The 18,316-nt window shown below is 43.2% G+C and overlaps 1 protein-coding gene across 1 annotated transcript; it reads left to right on the forward strand.

Moving 5' to 3' along the window:
• The first annotated feature begins 1,119 nt into the window (after positions 1 to 1,119).
• LOC139296709 (BMP/retinoic acid-inducible neural-specific protein 3-like) lies at positions 1,120 to 15,457 on the forward strand. The gene is made up of 7 exons (XM_070919189.1): positions 1,120 to 1,385; positions 5,075 to 5,277; positions 7,868 to 8,085; positions 10,304 to 10,409; positions 11,166 to 11,402; positions 12,874 to 13,096; positions 14,284 to 15,457. The coding sequence occupies exons 1-7, from the start codon at positions 1,120 to 1,122 to the stop codon at positions 15,416 to 15,418; spliced, it is 2,388 nt and encodes a 795-aa protein (XP_070775290.1). The 3' UTR covers positions 15,419 to 15,457.
• The last annotated feature ends 2,859 nt before the right edge of the window (positions 15,458 to 18,316 follow it).

The raw sequence follows: 18,316 nt of genomic DNA on the forward strand, positions 1-18,316 counted from the left end.
CTCCCTGATAATGGCCTGTAATTATTCTCACTGGTACATCCAGCAATGTGCATCATAGGAGAGGTCGATGTGGGCCATTTAGTCATGCATGCTGCAGGCTCTGAAGCTGTGGCCCAGGACAATGGGGGGGGGGGGTAATTAGTCTATTATCAAGCTCCTTTTAACACTTTTTATGTGCCACGTTCACAGAGAGAGGGAACAAAATAACGAGGATGAATTGGTAATGGTGAGTGATGAGCTGGTGCACCTTCATCGTCATCATCATCATCATCATCAGCCTGCTGTGCTCAAAACTTGAACACACTCAGACGGTATGTATATTACCCTCATCACGGTGCACTCGCTCGCCCTCTCGCTATCTCTCTTGTGGCAACAACAAAAAAAAAAAAGCTGGGGAAGAAAAGCTCTCTGTGTTGAAGCGGGCGCTCATTCATCCACCAGCTCACACTGCAGAGTAGGTGGGGGGGGGGGCGACCGCTCGTGCGCAACATTTATCAAGAATTTAGAAGATTAACGGCAACTTTAAGGATCATACAGTGTGATAAAAGGATCCCACTCAGGGTGGAGGAATGCACCTTTCGCATCCAACCTCTGGAGATATTTGTGGCCGCGCGGCGGACATCCTCAGAATGAACTCCCCTGCGCTCGTGCCTCCGCCGCTGCCACTTCCCACCGAGGAGCGGATGGATGCGCGGATGGATGCGCGGATGCGGGAGGATCGTCGCTCGAAATAAAGTTGAGCGAGAGCACAAATCAAGTTGGAGTAGCGCCTTCAATCGCGAAATTACTGAATTTGGCCGGACCGCTGAACTGGAGAGGTCTTACTCGCATGCTCTCGCAAGATCTGAAGAGTTCACTTATTCTTGAGAGCGCATCGTTTGGTCCCTATTGCAAAATCAGGTGAGTGTCTTCTCAGTATAATAGAACATTTGATCGCTCACATAGTCTGTTTAACTCTCATACATACTGGATTTTAAACGGGGATATTTCCACATTCTGCCCTCCAAATCTGCGCGACGCACTACTTTTTCCACCCCTAAAACCTGAGAAACTGTAACACTGTCTTGCTGGTCTGTCCTCCTCCCAGTCCGGAGAGAATGAGGTGTCGCTGGGTGAAGCATGAGCTGTCAGAGAATCAGTCATAAGCGGCTGTCTCTGCTATGGGAGGGGGCGGCTCTCAGCCTCTGGCTCTGCTGCTGCTGCTGGACCTCCAGGACCGCCGCCGCAGCCGGTGGAGCCGCAGCCGCAGCCGGACAAGGCGACGGCGCCCCCGGCCCCCTGGGCTGGCTGCTGTCGGATAAAGGTCCCTTCCACCAGTCCCTGGAGTTCACAGAGGCTGCGGAGAGGTACCAGCAGGGCTACAGCACCAGATACAAGATCTACAGGTGAGACAGATGGAGAGCTAGGTGCTGTGTTTACTGTATGTATTTATTGTATGTTTCTCTCAGGAGTTTCATGTTTTTGAGCTGCGAGTGTTTGCAGGATTTCATTTCACCCAACATACCACTGGATAATTTCACTGATGAGCACTTTGAGCCAGAGAGGAACTAATCAGCGAAAGCAGCTGCTGTAGTGTTTGGAATGAAAACCTGCACCCTCTCAGGATTGCCCTCACAGGTATCACACCTGCACCGAATTAGTTGCAAGCTGATGAGCAAATCTGAAGAACCACTGTAGCGAGGCAGAGTGTGCCCTTTGCTCCTGTCTTTTAATATTCTGGCTAGAAACTGAGCAGTCATATGAATAGCATCAAACATGTATTTTGTGTGTGTGTGTGTGTGTGTGTGCGTGGGGGGTGGGGGCGGTGTTCATGGTTTGATTTGATGATTCTGATATTGCTGATGTTTCAAAATCACCCCAGCAGCAGGAGTTAATCCCATGGCAGCATGTGGACAGCAACATCCTTTTCAGTGACTTCCTGCTGCGTCCCTGAGCTGCACTTTGCTGCTGCTGCCTTTTTCTAAATATTCCTCACAAGCGTTCTTAAGGTTTGCAATGTGTCGTATTCATGCTTTGCTGCAACTGTTAGGTGTCCAGTATGTCGATCGATGCATTCCAGTCCTGCATCTTTCAGTGTGTAAGCAACACACACGCAGTAAGACGGGTCTCAATAGATATATATGTTTGTGTTCATGATTTTTTCAGGTGTATTTATTGAGAGGTTTTTAGAGGAGAAGACATCCGTGTGAAGCCTTCCCTTGTGTTTATTGGTGAAGTTTTTTTTACTATATTTAGCATTTAGGTGTCTTATCAATACCTCAGGTCCAAGAGTGTGTTTCTTCTCTCTGGTGGACATTGCCAAGTGTTGACCAAAGTGAAAAAACACTTCATGGTCTGAATGGTCCATTATCTAGGAATCTTTTAGGCTCTGCTGTTTATCTCTCAGTGGCACCTGCATTTTTTTCAATGGACCATGCTGCATAAATGTCCCAATAGCCCCCAGGCTTGAGGCTTCTCCCTCTCCAAACCTCCTCCTAATCAGCGAAAATCATTGAAAGTGACAAAGGAGCGGACAGCTCGGGCTGTCGAAGGCTGCCACCATCCGTATTGGCTGGCTGACATCTCACCACTCGAGGGTCTTTCACCCTGAAGCCGTCGATCATGCAACCTGTGAGCTGCCTGCTCACATTTCTAACCCAAAGGCGGTTTTAAGGATTAGGGATTAAGGATTTTAAGGATGACTCTAAAATGAGACCCGACCGAGGTTAAGAGAGAAAAAACCTCCTGTAACAATATGATATCTGACAGTAGAGTCAATTCGAACCAGTTTTCAGTTCCTTTGCCTGTTTTGGCCTGTTATTGAATGTATTGTTGAGATAATATCAGGAAAGGAATAAGTTGTGGAAACACTGACGGCATTTATTCTTAGAAATAGTCGACTATATTTTACACAGTCCCCACAGAGTTGCCAGTGCTCTGTGTTTTTCTATGTGCTCTTAAATTGCTTGGGGCCTAAACTGCTATTCTGCTCCTCTGACCTCTGTAATAGCTGAAACACCACCATGAACATCACATGGCTGTCAGTCATGCAGCAGCATGTGATTGAGCTTCTCCCCACGTCTGTTCCTTTTTATATTTTTTTTATCCCTCCGAGGAGTTGTTTTCATCACTATCGATTGCTTATTGTGCATACAGTAGGCCTTCATGTTTAGATATCCAAGTACATTCCTACAACAAACACTCCTCTTTGTTTGCCATATGTGCATGCCGATGGAATAGCTGTAGGCTAAACCCTGGGCTGGATCCACAGCATCCATCTGTCCACCAGGGACGGACACTCAGCCTGTCCCCTCGTTATGATGATTGGCTGTAATGGCACACTCCACACTGTCCCGGTTCCTCAATTATTTTCCTGCCGATTGTTCTCCCATGGCAGTGATTTGATTGCCTCCCAGAAGGAGAGGGAGGTACACAGAGCAGCAGGCAGCACGGTGGGAGACATTAACTGATGATATGGTGGGAGGGAGAAGCAGGGAGGGAGTAGCAGCGGTATCTCCCAGCCGGTTTGTGAAAAGCTAGAGTTCAGCGAGACTTGTGTCCAAAGGGCACAAGATAACAAGTGATGGCAGCTGAAGATGTGGGACTATATTTTGGTTTCACGTCTTTCTGTTGCTGTGGGAGTTACAGCATTGCATTACAATGAGTCCTGTCTTACCCGTGCAGGATTTATTTACAGCTGTGACAAGCTTGTTCAAACAACAGTAAGCCCTATAAGAGAGATTCGGGGGGGGGGTACTTTTGCAATTGTCAGGGCGTACGTTGAAATATCACGGAGTAGCTCAGCAAATTAGAATAAGTAGAAATGATGATGTGGTTGGAAAAAATATATATATATATATCCACATATTTGTCTTAAGGAGGAAATGAAACACACAAATGTGACTAAAAATTGATGCTGATCTTAAGTATATTTACTTTCTCAATTGCCAATAATCTTCTAGCTATGACTGAACATGTCTCCAACCAACCTGACTAAGTTTTAACACCTGAACACCTCTAGTCTTATTTAAATGGCTTACTTGCTTTGTTGGCGAGAGTCAGATGAGTGATACCACTCTCATGTCTGGCAGTCGCTTCACATTTACAACACAGATACGAGTGTGGTATCAGTTTGCTCATATAACTCTCTGCGAGAAATCAAATAAGCTTATTTCCCAAAAACAATTCCTTTAAGGAAAATCAACAACTGCTTAGAAAGTCAACACAATAAACTCTAATTGAAATAACTCACAGAACTTTGTTTCTATGTTCCCTATTTTCTCTCCAGGAAACCTCCTAGGAAAATGCTCGGAAATTACGGACCTGTAAAAAAGAAACTGTTACAGTTTTATTTCCCAACATGAAGGCCCAACTGCAGTTTCAAAGCCTCTCTAAGCTGCCAGAAAACAAAAATGGTGGAATACTGGTAGAAAAAATACTGGAATCAGCCTAAAGAAAGTTGCTGTAAAACCCCCCAAAATGAATGTGGACGTGACCTCACTGTCCTCAATAGTAGCCACAGCCCTGGCTACGATTAAGACAAAACTATTTAGCAAGTGAGCAGAGAATTCAAAATGGAAAGTAAAAGTTCTGAATAAATGGTTGGCTTCTGCACCAAGTGGTAGTTGTAAAAGTGATCAAGCCCAAACATCGTCGATATGACCCCTATCATTAATAGTGTTAAATAGCATCCAATGAAAGGAAAAATCTAACAATGGATAAATAACCAACCACAACTGGATTGACTTAAAGCCCACACTAATCTTGTGCTCCCTTTAGTACAAAAACTGGGCAGTTAAAAGAGGTTTTCTTATACATCAGAGGCACATTATGAGAGCTCCTCAGGGATATAACATTACAGCTTCATCGCGTACTAAAGATGTGTGTGGATGTGTGTGTGTGTGTGTGTGTGTGTGTGTGTGTGTGTGTGTGTGTGTGTGGTCAGTACACTGTACAGTGTTCGGGCCTCAATGTATGTAACACGCATTGACCTAATCCTTTGCTTTCAACACAGCTTCTTAAACAGCCTCCTGGGGCCTTATACACCATCAAGTGAGCAAGTGTCTCCGTGTATGTGTGTGTGTTGTGTTTCCAGGGAGTTTGGTCGATGGAAGGTCAACAGCCTGGCGGTGGAGAAGCGGGACAGTTTTGGTGGCAGCGGCGGCCTGGCTCTGCCCCTCGACCCCGACTTCATGCACACCATCCGCCAGCTGGGGAGGCGGCCAACCCTCCAGGCGATTACAGAGGGTCTAATCAAGAAATATGGCACCCACCTCCTCCTCTCTGCCACTCTGGGAGGTACAGTGGAGTACGCAGGGCTTCAAAGCAAGCTTGATTCACACAGTTTCTAATGTGGTTGGGGTTTTTTTCAGCACATGGGGCACCGATTTTACCGTCTGTTCCTTTTTAAACAACAAAGCATATCATTTTTCTGGATCAGTGTTTTTTTGGCTCACAAATAACATTAAACCGCTCTTGTTTTGTGTACAAAAAATAATTGGCGAAGGCAGTAGAAGACCGATTTCATACTTTTGTTTGGCCATCAAAATATAATAATATGGTTCCCTAAACGGAGCTTCATTACTTTTGTACAACACATCTTTTTTTCTTTTAATAAATCATTATCGCAACATATACTTAAGATGTGAAAGTGTGGGTTTGGAAAGTGTTCGCTGTAAGAAACTAACACAGATTATAAGAAACTATCCAAATGCAAATTTTCCAACGGTTATTGGCGATGCACCTTGCAATCCAGGATTCTTTTGATGTTTGCTGTGCTTTTATCTTATTCTCATAAATACAGTAACTGGCCAAAAATCAACACTAAACATATGGTTTGGCTGTAATTATCTCACAACTGAAAACAGAGCACTTCTTTACAGGATAGCCATTTCATACCAGAGATCCATCATAGAAAAGATACAATCATCTCCTCTGACTGTGGAGACCACAATGTAACACAGACATTTTCATTTAGTGGGTGAAACTCTTATGATGCACCTGGAACAACTCTTGATCTCTTGCTGCTACAAGACGTTCAGACTATGACTGACGTAGCAGGTTGAGGTGACCGTCAACAAAGCAGCGCGTAACTTGGACATGGGAGCTGTTTTTCCTACCAGTCAAAGGTGTTTGCTTTCGAAAGTCATATCTGTGAATCATTTTTGTACACATCATTTGTAACAGTTTTCGAAGGCACCGTCAGACAATGTTGTCTTGCCGATCGGGGCATTAGATCAGAATGACTTTTCATCTGACTATTTTCTGATCTGCCTCCACTATGATCACGGTTTGGTTTGGTTTAGGCTCCAGAACTACTTGGTTATGGGTAGGAAACCATGGTGGTCGTGGTTAGAAAAACAAAACAATGTTAACTGTTGGTAGGAAGCGGGAAACGAACAGCACTCTCCTGTGTCCATGTCCAAGGCCTTTTTAAACCAAAAGTCAACTGTGTTTTCTTTTAACCATCACTATGGTTTTTCTCCAAACCTTGACCATGCAGGAATGGTGCCTAAACCTAAGCAAACATCAACCAAAGCAGTTGCCGATCAGAAAATATATTATATGTAGCAGTTTTAAAGGGCACTGATAACCAATGTCATCCTGCCTATTGCGCCGATAGATCAGAAAGCGCTTGTGTGCCATTTCGGAAGGCAAATTTGATCATTCACTTTGTAGAACTTGTGTGCCTTTAATAAAGGCGCACCATCTGGCTAGTGCTAGCTAGGTAGCATTAAATAGAAATAAGCAGGACTGGCTTGAAGGCTTATATATTTATTCCTCTGGTCAAATTGTGAAGCTTTGGATGAGTATTTCCCAGGCAGATGTTGCTGATTAATATCTGTAGGTAAGAAGAAAAAAACAAGAAAAAAACAGAATTCTTTGGGTGACTGACAGCGTATTACAACAAAAGATTTCATTGATTGGTCCTTGTTTGATTGGAACATATCTGGAGGTGGGCATTTACAGGTTACGCTGCCGCTACAAAGGTCACCTTATAAGGAGTGATGCTCCCTAAGTGCTAGTGGCGAGGTACCAGTTTGGGAAATTAACAATAATGGCCTTGACATGCTGTACTTTAAAATGCCACCTCGCCTCAAAATGCACTCCCTCTGTTGACTGAAATCTGAGATACTTGCTGTATGTCCCTGGTCAGACAGCCATTTATAAAACATTATTGGGCTTATTAATGTCCTGTTAGTTATGTAGGTCACAGTGTGGACACAATGCTATTATTTTTACCTGCAATAACCTGTAATAACCCACAGCTGAATGTAGCAATTTCACACCATCTCTCCGGGGCCCTCATTGAAAGTTATACTGAGACATATGGAAGCACTGTAGATGAGACACTTTGTGAAAATAATTCAGCAAAAACCACTTCATCACAAAGAAGTCCTGGAGTTTTCCAGGTTTAGATTTTCAGTCAACAGTATACATCAACCATAATGTTAAAAGTGTGAAAAGCCTTATTGAGTCTGGTGGTAGGTTGTTTTTCCTGCCTGCTTTCCATATTAGTTGTGTAACAATTGTAATTGTTAGAGATGTTTCCAAGTGTAGAACGTATTTGTCTCTCAGAAAAGCAATGCTGACCTGAGATCTGTTTTGTTTTTAATGTAATTTTTGGCCAATATAATTAAGATAATTCAAATAATTAAGGGAACTTGATCAATGATATTGAATAAGCTCTCTGTTCCTGTGGAGTTTAATAGATGCAGAGACCTTGTCTGTGCCTTTTCCTCCAATCATCCAAACCATCAGTTCCCCCACAGCACTTAATCACTGCTGCGCTTTTCTATCCGATCTGAAAAGATACTAATGAAAGGTGATTAGTGCTGCTCTGTCAGAGCTAATGAAGCTCTCGCTCCCTCTGCCCGACTGTCACCAGGGGAGGAGTCTTTGACGATATTTGTGGACAAAAAGAAGCTCAGCCAGGAATCTTCGCCTTCAGGGGCCGAGGGCAGCCGTGGCAGCAACAGGAACTCAAACACTACGGGGACAGTGACCCTGGAGGCCCTCCACCAGCTGGCTGCTTCCTACTTCACTGACAGAGAGAGCACCCTGCGCAGGCTGCACCACCTTCAGATCGCATCCACCACCATACGGGTATGACAAAGTCATGAAAACTGTAAATACAGCTGCAGTCTGTTGGGAGATGAAACTCCACGTGTCGTTGCCCTGACTTGGGGTTTGTTAGCCTACACATAGGAACAGCAACGAAGCATCGAGTTGGACTGGCTAGGTTTTGGGTTCAGCTGAAGTTACTGAACATGTATGAATTACTTGTCTTCAGGGGAGGAAAATTACTTTTTGATGATCAATAGCTTAAAATTGACCCAGTGTGGGTCATTATAGCGCCACTGAAATACTGGGCCAACTTTACTCTGTACCAGTGGGTTGTTTTGACCCAGTGTTAGTGTTATTTTATTTTCATTTTATGTTACTCTTGGGTTACTGGATCAAAACCTCAAAACAACTCCTTGTCTTGGGTGTTTTTTTTACCCATGGATGTGTTAACCCATATTGTGTTTGGTGCTATTTTTACCCAGTGATTTTTAATGTGTACATACATGCCTACATAACAACATTTATGAATAATAAAGAGATAGATAAGATAGATAACAGATCATTTACTTAAGTAAAAGTAGCCAATGCTAAGTAAAAGTCTTGCATTCAAAGTGTTACTTAGAGTTAGTACATGTTACAGACGTTTGTGCAACAAAATGTACTTTAAAAAAACCAGCAGCTAAAATCTTGTTTTTTGCTGACCTTCAATGGTTTAACCTCTCACCTTGCTAGATTGGTGTAGAAGCGTGCTCCTGGGTGTGTCAGCACGCTGTGACATCACTGCTGGGTGTGGTTACATGTACAACTAGTGACTAGTAACTATAGCTTTAAGATACATGTAGTGGAGCAAACATGCAATATTTCTCTCAAAAAGAGGGAAGAAGAGTAGACATATAAAGAAGCATACCATTTAAATAATTAAGTGAAGTACCTCAGAATTGTGCAGTACTTGAAGTAAGTAAGTGTACTTAGCATCTTTCCACCACTGACTGAAATTCAGTCACAACATGTAAGTAGAGCAAAGTTTAAATTCATGACTCACTTGAAGGTATCATGCACTAACAAATCCTTTAAATCCAGCTCAGGGAATATATTTTCCTAACTTATTTAATCAGGTAGGATTAAGAACAAATGCCTATTTACAGATTTGGCCTGACACTTGGAAGTTCACCTGTTGTAGCTGCAGGGGTGCAGCAAGACTGTGCAGCAAATCTATCTCTCCTGTTTTCCTCCCTTCAGCGTGCAGTTTATTGTCACAGAAAACTCATGTGTGCAGCAGGAAGTGGGGTGATTTGATTTGTATCCGCCTCTGATAAATTAACTTTTATAATAAGATGGTCGAACGCGTCTTTGCTAACCACCTACTATAGACTAACTGACTGACTGTTTTAAAGCAGTAGAAAACTATCTAAGACATCGCCTCCCCGGTAGCAAGCTTTAAAGAGGAGAGTGAAGAAGCAGAACGGAGCAGCAGTCCTGTACTATAAAACACCAATCATCCATTTTATCATCTGAAGTGGCTATTAGAGTGTATGCATTAATCAGCCGGAGGAGCAAACGCAGATGCCAAAGTGAGCAGCCGCTGATGAAGACAAGTGCCCCCCCAAACTGAGAACATGTTCCTATGGTTATGCATCAGCTTGATGGATTAGAGGTATCATTCCATTAATTTCCAGCCAGGTTGACTTCCATTCATTTGCCAGTTTGCGGTGTGTGTGGAGTTCGGGCAGATTGAAGATCAGACCGAGAGAAAGAGTGCAAGAGGGGGAAATGAATGCTACATTTTATGGGGGATGTAAAGCAGCACCTGTGATACACGGCCATCCATTAAAATCACATACGGTGTTGAGGATTCAGTGAGAAATAGGAAGGATTCTGAGCGTAAACTTATGCTAATAGGCAGTAAGTTATGTGTTTTTGTAGTTCAGTGTATCAGAACGTCTAACTTTAAACATCCAGATTGATTGCTGTTATAAGTGATGGAAGCAAAGACGTGAATCAGTTTTCAGTCGGAGAGAAGTTGATTTCTCCTCTCAGATTAGAACAGATCATTTTGTCTGAGGAACGAACGCTTTCTAATTGAAGACCTTTTCAATATTACTTCACAGTGACTCATTGCATTGAAAATTCATTTGAGACATAAACCGCTGGGGTGGGGGCATAGCATAACTGTGTCACAACCAAGCTATTCCTCCATTAGAAACACACAAAAAAAGACAAAATCAAGCTACAACACATCCTCTTGATATCCTTGCAGGTGACGGAAACCAGAACTGGGCCACTCGGATGCAGCAACTATGACAATCTGGACACAGTCAGCTCCGTACTGGTTCACAGTCCAGAAAACAAGGTCCAACTACAAGGTAAAACCTGCTCCTTAAATCACAATGGTGTCATTAGTGTTTTTGTGGTCGCCCATTGCTGCATTTGTCACAATAAGCTCTTTCTTAAATAACACTGAGTGCTTCTTAAGAGGTTGGCAAAGATTTGTTTTTTTTGGTTGATTTGGGAGATTGATACCACTCTCGTATCTGTCCGGTAAATACAAGACTACAGACAGCAGCTGTAGCTTAGCTTAGCATAAAGACTGACAACAGAAAAACCACAAAAAACACAATTTGTTGTTTTACACTTAGCATTAACATTAGTGCTGGTTGGCGAGTTTAGTTACCTTTGGACAGAGCCAGGCTAGCTGTTTCCCCGTTTCCAGTCTTTGTGCTATGCTAAGCCAAACAGCTGCTGGCTGTAGCCTTATAATTAGCGAACAGATGTAAGAGCGGTGTTGATATTCTCAACGAACTCTCGGCAACAAAGTGAATTCCCAAATGGCATCACTCTATATTCTTCTCATTATCAACAAATCCCATAAAACGAGGAAAATCAACAATGTGTGATAAATCTAAAACGGGTGACAAATATAAGTTTCTTTTTTTTTTCAGACAATACTTGTTAGTAAGATCAATTTATTGTTGGATTTTGTCTTTTCGTGGTCTTTGCTGATAATAAGAAAAATATAGAACCTTATCTTTTAATGTGTGTAAGACAAGAATAATATCTTCGCATAATTTATTTTTCACATGACTTCAGCCCACCTTCGTCCAATCTTTTACCCTCCACAGGGCTGCAAGTCATCCTACCAGGCTACTTGCAGAGCAGCTTCATTCAGGCGGCTCTCAACTACATCGGCTGTAAATCTGAGGGCCAGTTTGTTTGCCAGAACAGTGACTGCTGGTGTGAGTGCAGCGTGGACTTCCCCCAGTGTAACTGTCCTCACTCTGACCTGGACACTCTGGAAAACAACCTGCTGCGCGTCAGAGACGCCTGGAGGCTGACCAACCAGGAGTTTGAGGAATCCGGTGAGTCAGGGATTTTAATGCACTATGACCCTCCAAAATGGGACTTAAAAATGTCAGCTTGAATTGTGCTTTCAAAAACCCACAGGTGGAACATCAGCTTTTAAAACCTTTCTTAGAATTCTGTACTCAGGAAAAAGGTTTATTTTTCACTTAAAATGGTTTGAAGGATTGAAGAGCAGAGAAAAACACATGTCTTGTTTTTGTTCTAAATGTATTCTTGGCTGTCAAACACTGCCAGCTGCCAGACACCAAATCAAGAGACCTGTCAGTCATTGTGTCAAATCAAATGATGGTTCTGATGCTCTCTGGGTGTTAGGGCTGCAGTGTGTGAAAATGCACAGACCCTTTAAAAAGTCTGTTGTAACCAAAGTACTTTGGAGAATCACATTTAAAAATAAGTATAATTAAAGGCATAGTTCGACATTTTAGAAAATTAGCTTATTTGCTTTCTTTCTGACTTTCTTCAGTCAGTTTAGCTGTTTCCAGTCTATATGCAAAGCTAAGCAAACCAGCTGTATGCAATATGTAGCTTCATATTTAGCGTGCAGGCATGAGAGTGGTATCAATCTCGTCTAACTCACTGCCATATCCAAACACCTAATAATGTATTATTGCATTCATTTTGAGACAGTGCTATAATTGTCATAAACACACAACATTAGCAGCCTTGTCTGGCATTTACACAGCAAATCTGATAGATTGTTTTGTGGCACAAATCAGGAGGAACCTGCTGTTCAGGGGAACAAAGCCAAGGTTATACAGCTGCATTATTATAGTACCATGATAGGATTATCTGATGTTTGAAGAAAAGCATACAGTAGCGCACCTTTGACACAGACCCCTGTGGTGTTGATACTGAGTGGTTCAGGTTTGTGTCTATTGTTGGATTTTGAATTAAGCCGGCTTCTAAATTTAAAAAGAATAAATGAAGAGAGGCTGCTATCAAATGTGCACCTTCGTGCAAATACACCGTACTTCTGAGATGTCAAATGCAAATGTGTCACAGTTGAAAAAGTTTCCTCCTGCATCAACAAATGTCAAAGAACTTTCTAGAAACACGTCACTTCTTTATTATGTCTGACACAAGTGGTTACAGTTACCGTGGCAACCCACCTTACTTTCACATTGTTGAAGGCAGGAACAGCAATTTTGCTTTCAGTGTCACTCGTGTCTAATTAGAGACTAGCTGTTTTGAAGGTGTACAGCGCTGTATGCTGGCAACAGGTAGCGATTAACATATATCTCTTCACAGAAACAGAATGTAGAAGGAGTTTTGTTCTCTGACATGATGAGATCAGCTATCCTCCCTCCAAAGAAAATCCAAATAACAAAATGTTGCAGCTGTTATTTCTCTTCTTGAGCTGTTTGCTTTTCTGGGGCAAACAATGAGGAGTAGTTTTTTGGATATTGTTACCCTGCGGCTCATAGCCACAGGCAGAGTTTACTTATTCATGTTCTTTTTTCCCACCAGAGGAGTTCCAAAGCTTTGTTGGGAAGCTGCCAACCCATTACGCTGTAAACACATCTGTCGTGGAACACTTGTGGAGGACGGATGCCAGCCTGCCCCAGCGCTACAGGCAGCTGGAGACCAGCAGCAACCAGCTTTTCACCAAAGCTCGGCGCACCGCTAACAAGCTCTTCAGCCTCAGCAAGAGGTGTCGAAAACAGCCCAAAATAGTCCTGCAGAGGCCGAGGTAAGAGGCAAGACGGGAACAAGAGGGAGGAATATTTATACTGCAGCCTGTTAACCCAAGGTGCTCCCCAAAACTTATAATTATGAAAATGATTTATGCGCCAGGCACTGGGAGAAAGCAGCAGAGCGAGACGGTACTTATTAGGAGGCACTTGAGGAAAAGTAGTAGTGGAGTGAGGTTAAAAGTGCTGACAGGAGCAAAGCTGCTCGTCTGTTCCAGCGGGGGGAAAGACAAACGGGATCATGTTTGACCAAACAGACACTGTCTGCAGGTTTAAACTGCATTACAATCAATCCGGCATCTTAAAATTCCTCATATAATAATCTGTTTATTTTAACAGAATCACATCCAGGAATTGAAGCTGCTGTGGCCAGTAATACGTGACGACACCGAGGCTCATATTTATTACTGTGTTTTTTACTGTTACAGCTGCTGTTTCAGCAGCCCTCCCACCTGGATACTCTATTTCAGCAGCCTATCGAGGACCACTGTGGTCATATCTTACTCAGATTTATGCCTCTCTCGTGTTGATAGCTATTTCTGGCAGGGAAATTAACTAAATGACACGATCCATCAGCTCACTAGTCAAATGCCGGCACTGCCTCCTCAATCCACAATCCAATTACACTTCTTTATCACACCCCTTCTGCTTGTAAAAAATAATTCAATAGTGGTTTAGGGTCACTGGGTAAGTCAGGGTTTTTGTGTCCCTGTGAAACTGAATATTTGTTTTTATTTATTTGCTTTTTCACATTGTAATTGTATTTTAATAGCATTTAATGCTGTATCTACTGTAAAAAGTAGCATAAACCTGAAAAAAAGCAGAAAGAGTTACAAGACATAAAGAGTGTGCACGGGTATGTGCATCTGTTTGTCTGCGTGTGTCATCACCACCCATCTGCACCACAGAAGGGGAATTCAATAGATTAAAATATTCATTTTGCTTCTCTAACTCCAGCTGAGCCTGAGTTTGGCTAAAATTGTTTTTGCTGCACATCAAAACAACACACGTTTTTTATAAAAGGATTAATCTACCGAGGCAAAACATTTCACAATAACATGAAAAAGACTCAAAGTATAAAAAATCTATATATAAAAACACAAATATGAATTAGATATCCTGTAATAGCTAATATACAGCAGAGTAGTATCTCTGAACCTGAACACAACTGTCAACTCTTCCTCAGGCCTCTGCACTCCTGGTTGAGGTACGCCCTCTCCATTTTGTACTGCAGTGAGAACAACCAGGTTGGTGTTTACAGTGACGAGAGCCGCAGCTGCTCCTGCCCCTACAACCATCCGCCTTGCCAGGGCCTCATTCCCTGCCCTGTGGGCGACGGCCCCCGCTGCGCCTCCTGTTCCACGGAGAACCGGACACGATGCTCCAGCTGTAACCCCGGCTTCACCCTGACCCAGGGAGCCTGCAGGCCCGCCGTGCCCGACCCCACGGACCCCTACCTGGGCTTGGAGAGTGACCGAGACCTGCAGGATCTGGAGCTGCGCTACCTGCTCCAGCGGCGCGACCCACGCATCGCTCTGCATGCAGTGTTTGTGAGCAATGACGTGCGTGTTAACACTTGGTTTGACCCGTCCTGGAGGAAAAGAATGCTGCTCACCCTCAAGAGCAACCGGGTTAAGTCCAACCGGGTTCATATGCTCCTTGGACTAGCCCTCCAGTTTTGCCTCACCAGAAACAGCACTCTGGAGCCGGCGTTGTCTCTGTTTGTGAATCCTTTCGGGGGCAGCCATTCGGAGAGCTGGACCATGCCAATAGGTCAGCACGGATACCCTGACTGGGAGCGGACCAAGCTGGATATCCCCTTGGACTGCTATAACTGGACGTTGACTCTGGGAAACAGATGGAAGAGCTTTTTTGAGACGGTTCATTTCTACCTGAGGAGTCGTATCAGGGACTCTGTGGGAGCGGCAGGAGGAAACAAGAACACGACGGTGTACTATGAGCCTCTGGAGGCCACAGAGCCATCCAACAACATTGGTTACATGAAGGTGAACAGCATGCAGCTGTTCGGATACAGTGTGCACTTTGACCCCGAGGCGATCCAGGACCTGATTCTGCAGATAGACTACCCGTACACTCAGGGATCACAGGACTCGGCCCTGCTGCAGCTGGTGGAGCTGCGCTACAGGGTTAACCGCCTCTCGCCTCCAGGGGCCCCACACGTGGATCTGTTCGCCTGTCTGCTCCGCCACAGACTCAAACTGTCCAGTGCAGACGTGACCAGGATACTCACTGCCCTGCAAGCTTTCAGTGCCAGACAACCAAACTATGTGGAGTACGAGGCAAATAAACTGTGCAGTTAATGGCCACTATTTGATGTTTTGTACTATTTCCTTGCCACAGACAGGCCTGTATCCTTTGTCAGCTGGATTCATTTGTGTCAAGTGTGTGGTATGTTGTCCAAGGCTTTGTTGTACATACACCATGTGCAATTAAATTTGATGTTTTTATCATTTCAGTGAAGTTTTATGGATTAAAGCCCCTGAAAACTTGGTTTCAAATCCTAAGTATTTCACCGTAATATGAAACATTTGTGATGAAATAAGCAATGATCAAATAATCACAGTTAAAGTTTGGGAAACCAAACCCCCACAGATATCATTTATTAATAGTTCAACATCTGATGATCTGCTTCATCAGGACTGTGTGGCCGTGGTTTGATTAGATTTGATTGACAGTCGCCTGGCAGCATAAGCAAACAACCTGACAACTTTCATCATGCTTTGATTCAAATGTTGCTCTCTCTCTCTCTCTCTGATTGGTGCATGGAAGTATGTGACATCACCTTTTCCAAACTTCAAGCCAGCGAGAAAAGCAATGACAAAAATACAAATATAGAAATCTCCAAAACAAATAACTTGTTAGGGCCTTTAATATTATATCACGTTACATATTTATCATTTTTACACACAACGCTAGCATGCATCAAAATATCCCGATAGCCTTCCTAGTTATCTCACTGGAGAGTCGTAGTGGTGTGTGCTGTGTTGTTTTGGCCCATCTGGAGCCTCAGAATACAAGGTCTCCATTCTCCATTGAGGGAACAGCCTTGGCACAGATTACTAAGTATATAGTGAGAGAAGGGAGGGTCGGAGCAGCCTTCCTCTGTTCCTCCGCTGTCCGCCATTCACAGTTACTGTGATAGATGAGCTGGGGGGCCGCGGAGACATGCTCAGCATCAAACAACAGTGAGCTAGGTATCAGTGACTAGGGTAGTACACTCGCCCGGTGCCAGAGCGAGTCATACCCTCACACGAGTGACTCTGACCTAAAGGGAAATCAGCTTTAATCCACCAAGGGCTGTCGAGAGGGGAGCCGCAGGCTAGCAGCGTGGTGCGGCTTTTATTAGCATCTGCAGAGTTTGTAGCAAAGACTGTAGCTTCATCAAGATTCACCAGACATGTTTCTCCTGAGATTAAAGCCAGACACAATTTACTCTGATGCTATCATTCAAAATGAATGTGAAGAGAGTCAAAATCTGTTTAATCAGTTTATGCGGCATTATATAGATTCACAAAGCTTAAAACTGAGCTCAAGCCATTGATTTCATTATAAGTTTTAGCATCTTCCAAGGGCTTTTACTTCAAACATTGATTTTACAGTATTACTGACCAATTTTAAGACACAGCGGCGTTGTCTCCAGGCTGTAACACCAGTCTTTTACTGAGACATCAGACAGGACTCTAGTATTGGCTACTTTAGTCATATCATGTTAAAATCACCCTTTAAAATTCCCTTTTTACAACACTGCCATTTTTTTCCTTATGCTCTCATTTCTAAAAAGTTATTTTAATCTTTTGCAGTTTATGCGCTGGAAGTAGTTGCAGCAGTAATATTTAATATTGAATAACATGCAAAAATCGACCAGCCTGCAGTGTGTTTGATTGACTGCAGTGAAATGGCTGTGTGTGTGTGTGTGTGTGTGTGTGTGTGTGAGGAAGATACTGAATCTGGATCATGTCCCAGTAAAGGGTTAATGCCTGTGGTTAACAGCAAGCATCTGGTGTGTTTTTAAAATCTTTTTAACAAGCAAATATTCTGCATCTGGGTGTGAAAATGTGGTGCAGTGTTATTGGAAGCAGTCCAGTGTACCTCTCGGGTGAGTCTGACATGGGGAAAAGACAGAAAGAAAGAGTTTGCTGGGCTTAGAAGGCAGGTTTCATACACCATCTCCTCAAGATAATCTTGAAAAAGGTTTTGGCTCATGTGATAGAGAAGGCATCGTCCTCGACTGAATTTCTGTCAGAGATTAGTGGAGTGAGCACTTGTCTTTTTGATTGATTTGGATAAAAATGGAAGCTGCATTAGCATATTCCAATAGAAAGCAATTACACAGAAAATAATAGAGTAAACAAAAGTTTTAGTGTCACTCAAGGGTTACATGCAACTCAAGTGCTCAAAGGAAACACGACCCAAAATCACCTGAACAAAGCTTTTGAGCTTTTAGTCAAGGATTATATGTACAAAGAGAGACAAAGACACAGCTAAGGACACAGAAAAACTTCCACTGTTAAAGCAGAGTTTGCTATTTTGGGAGGTGCGCTTATTTGCTTTCTTGCAGAGAGTTAGATGAGAAAATTGATACCCCTCATGTCTGTACGCTAAATATGATACGATTTTGTTACATTTGGACCAGCCAGATCTGCTGTTTCTCCCTGTTTCCATGCAACTAAACTAACCCAGCTGCTAGCAGTAGCTGTACATTTAGGAGATATGAGTGGTACCAACTCACTGTTTATAGTTTTCCAGCAAACAAAGAAGTCGTAGGTAATTGGCTCCCTGTTGCTTATTCAAGACAGTCATCCAATGATTCTAGCAAGAGTCAGATTTCAACACCAATATTACCCTTTATGGTGAACCCAAGACCATGGGACCATGAGCTGGTCACAAGGGCGGTGAGGGCCTCCTCCAAGAATCTGCTGTACACCCCAATAGCATGTGACACACATGTGGTGCTTAAATCAATACAGTTACAAAGGCATACAAAACAAATACAACATGAATAAATCATAAATCTTAATGCTTCATGCTAGTTTGCTTTCACATTCCCCCAATTTTTATCACTTTTCAATATTGCCCATGGAAACCTTCTATCAACATATGCCCATGAGCTCTGTGTTATTATGACTTATCCAAACACCTTGGACCACGCTTACATACCTGCAAAATCATCATCCGGATGGAGTTACAGTTGTTGGAGG

The sequence above is a fragment of the Enoplosus armatus genome, chromosome 14 (genome assembly GCF_043641665.1).
Source record: "Enoplosus armatus isolate fEnoArm2 chromosome 14, fEnoArm2.hap1, whole genome shotgun sequence".
NCBI classification, from domain to species: domain Eukaryota; kingdom Metazoa; phylum Chordata; class Actinopteri; order Centrarchiformes; family Enoplosidae; genus Enoplosus; species Enoplosus armatus.

What these genes read in the sequence shown, in the direction of transcription:
- LOC139296709 (XM_070919189.1), top strand. Translation starts at nt 1,120, where the DNA reads ATGAGCTGTCAGAGAATCAGTCATAAGCGGCTGTCTCTGCTATGGGAG. An exon ending in CCTCTCTGCCACTCTGGGAG is followed by an intron (nt 5,278 to 7,867) that starts GTACAGTGGAGT and finishes GACTGTCACCAG; the next exon opens with GGGAGGAGTCTTTGACGATA. An exon ending in CCAGGAGTTTGAGGAATCCG is followed by an intron (nt 11,403 to 12,873) that starts GTGAGTCAGGGA and finishes TTTTCCCACCAG; the next exon opens with AGGAGTTCCAAAGCTTTGTT.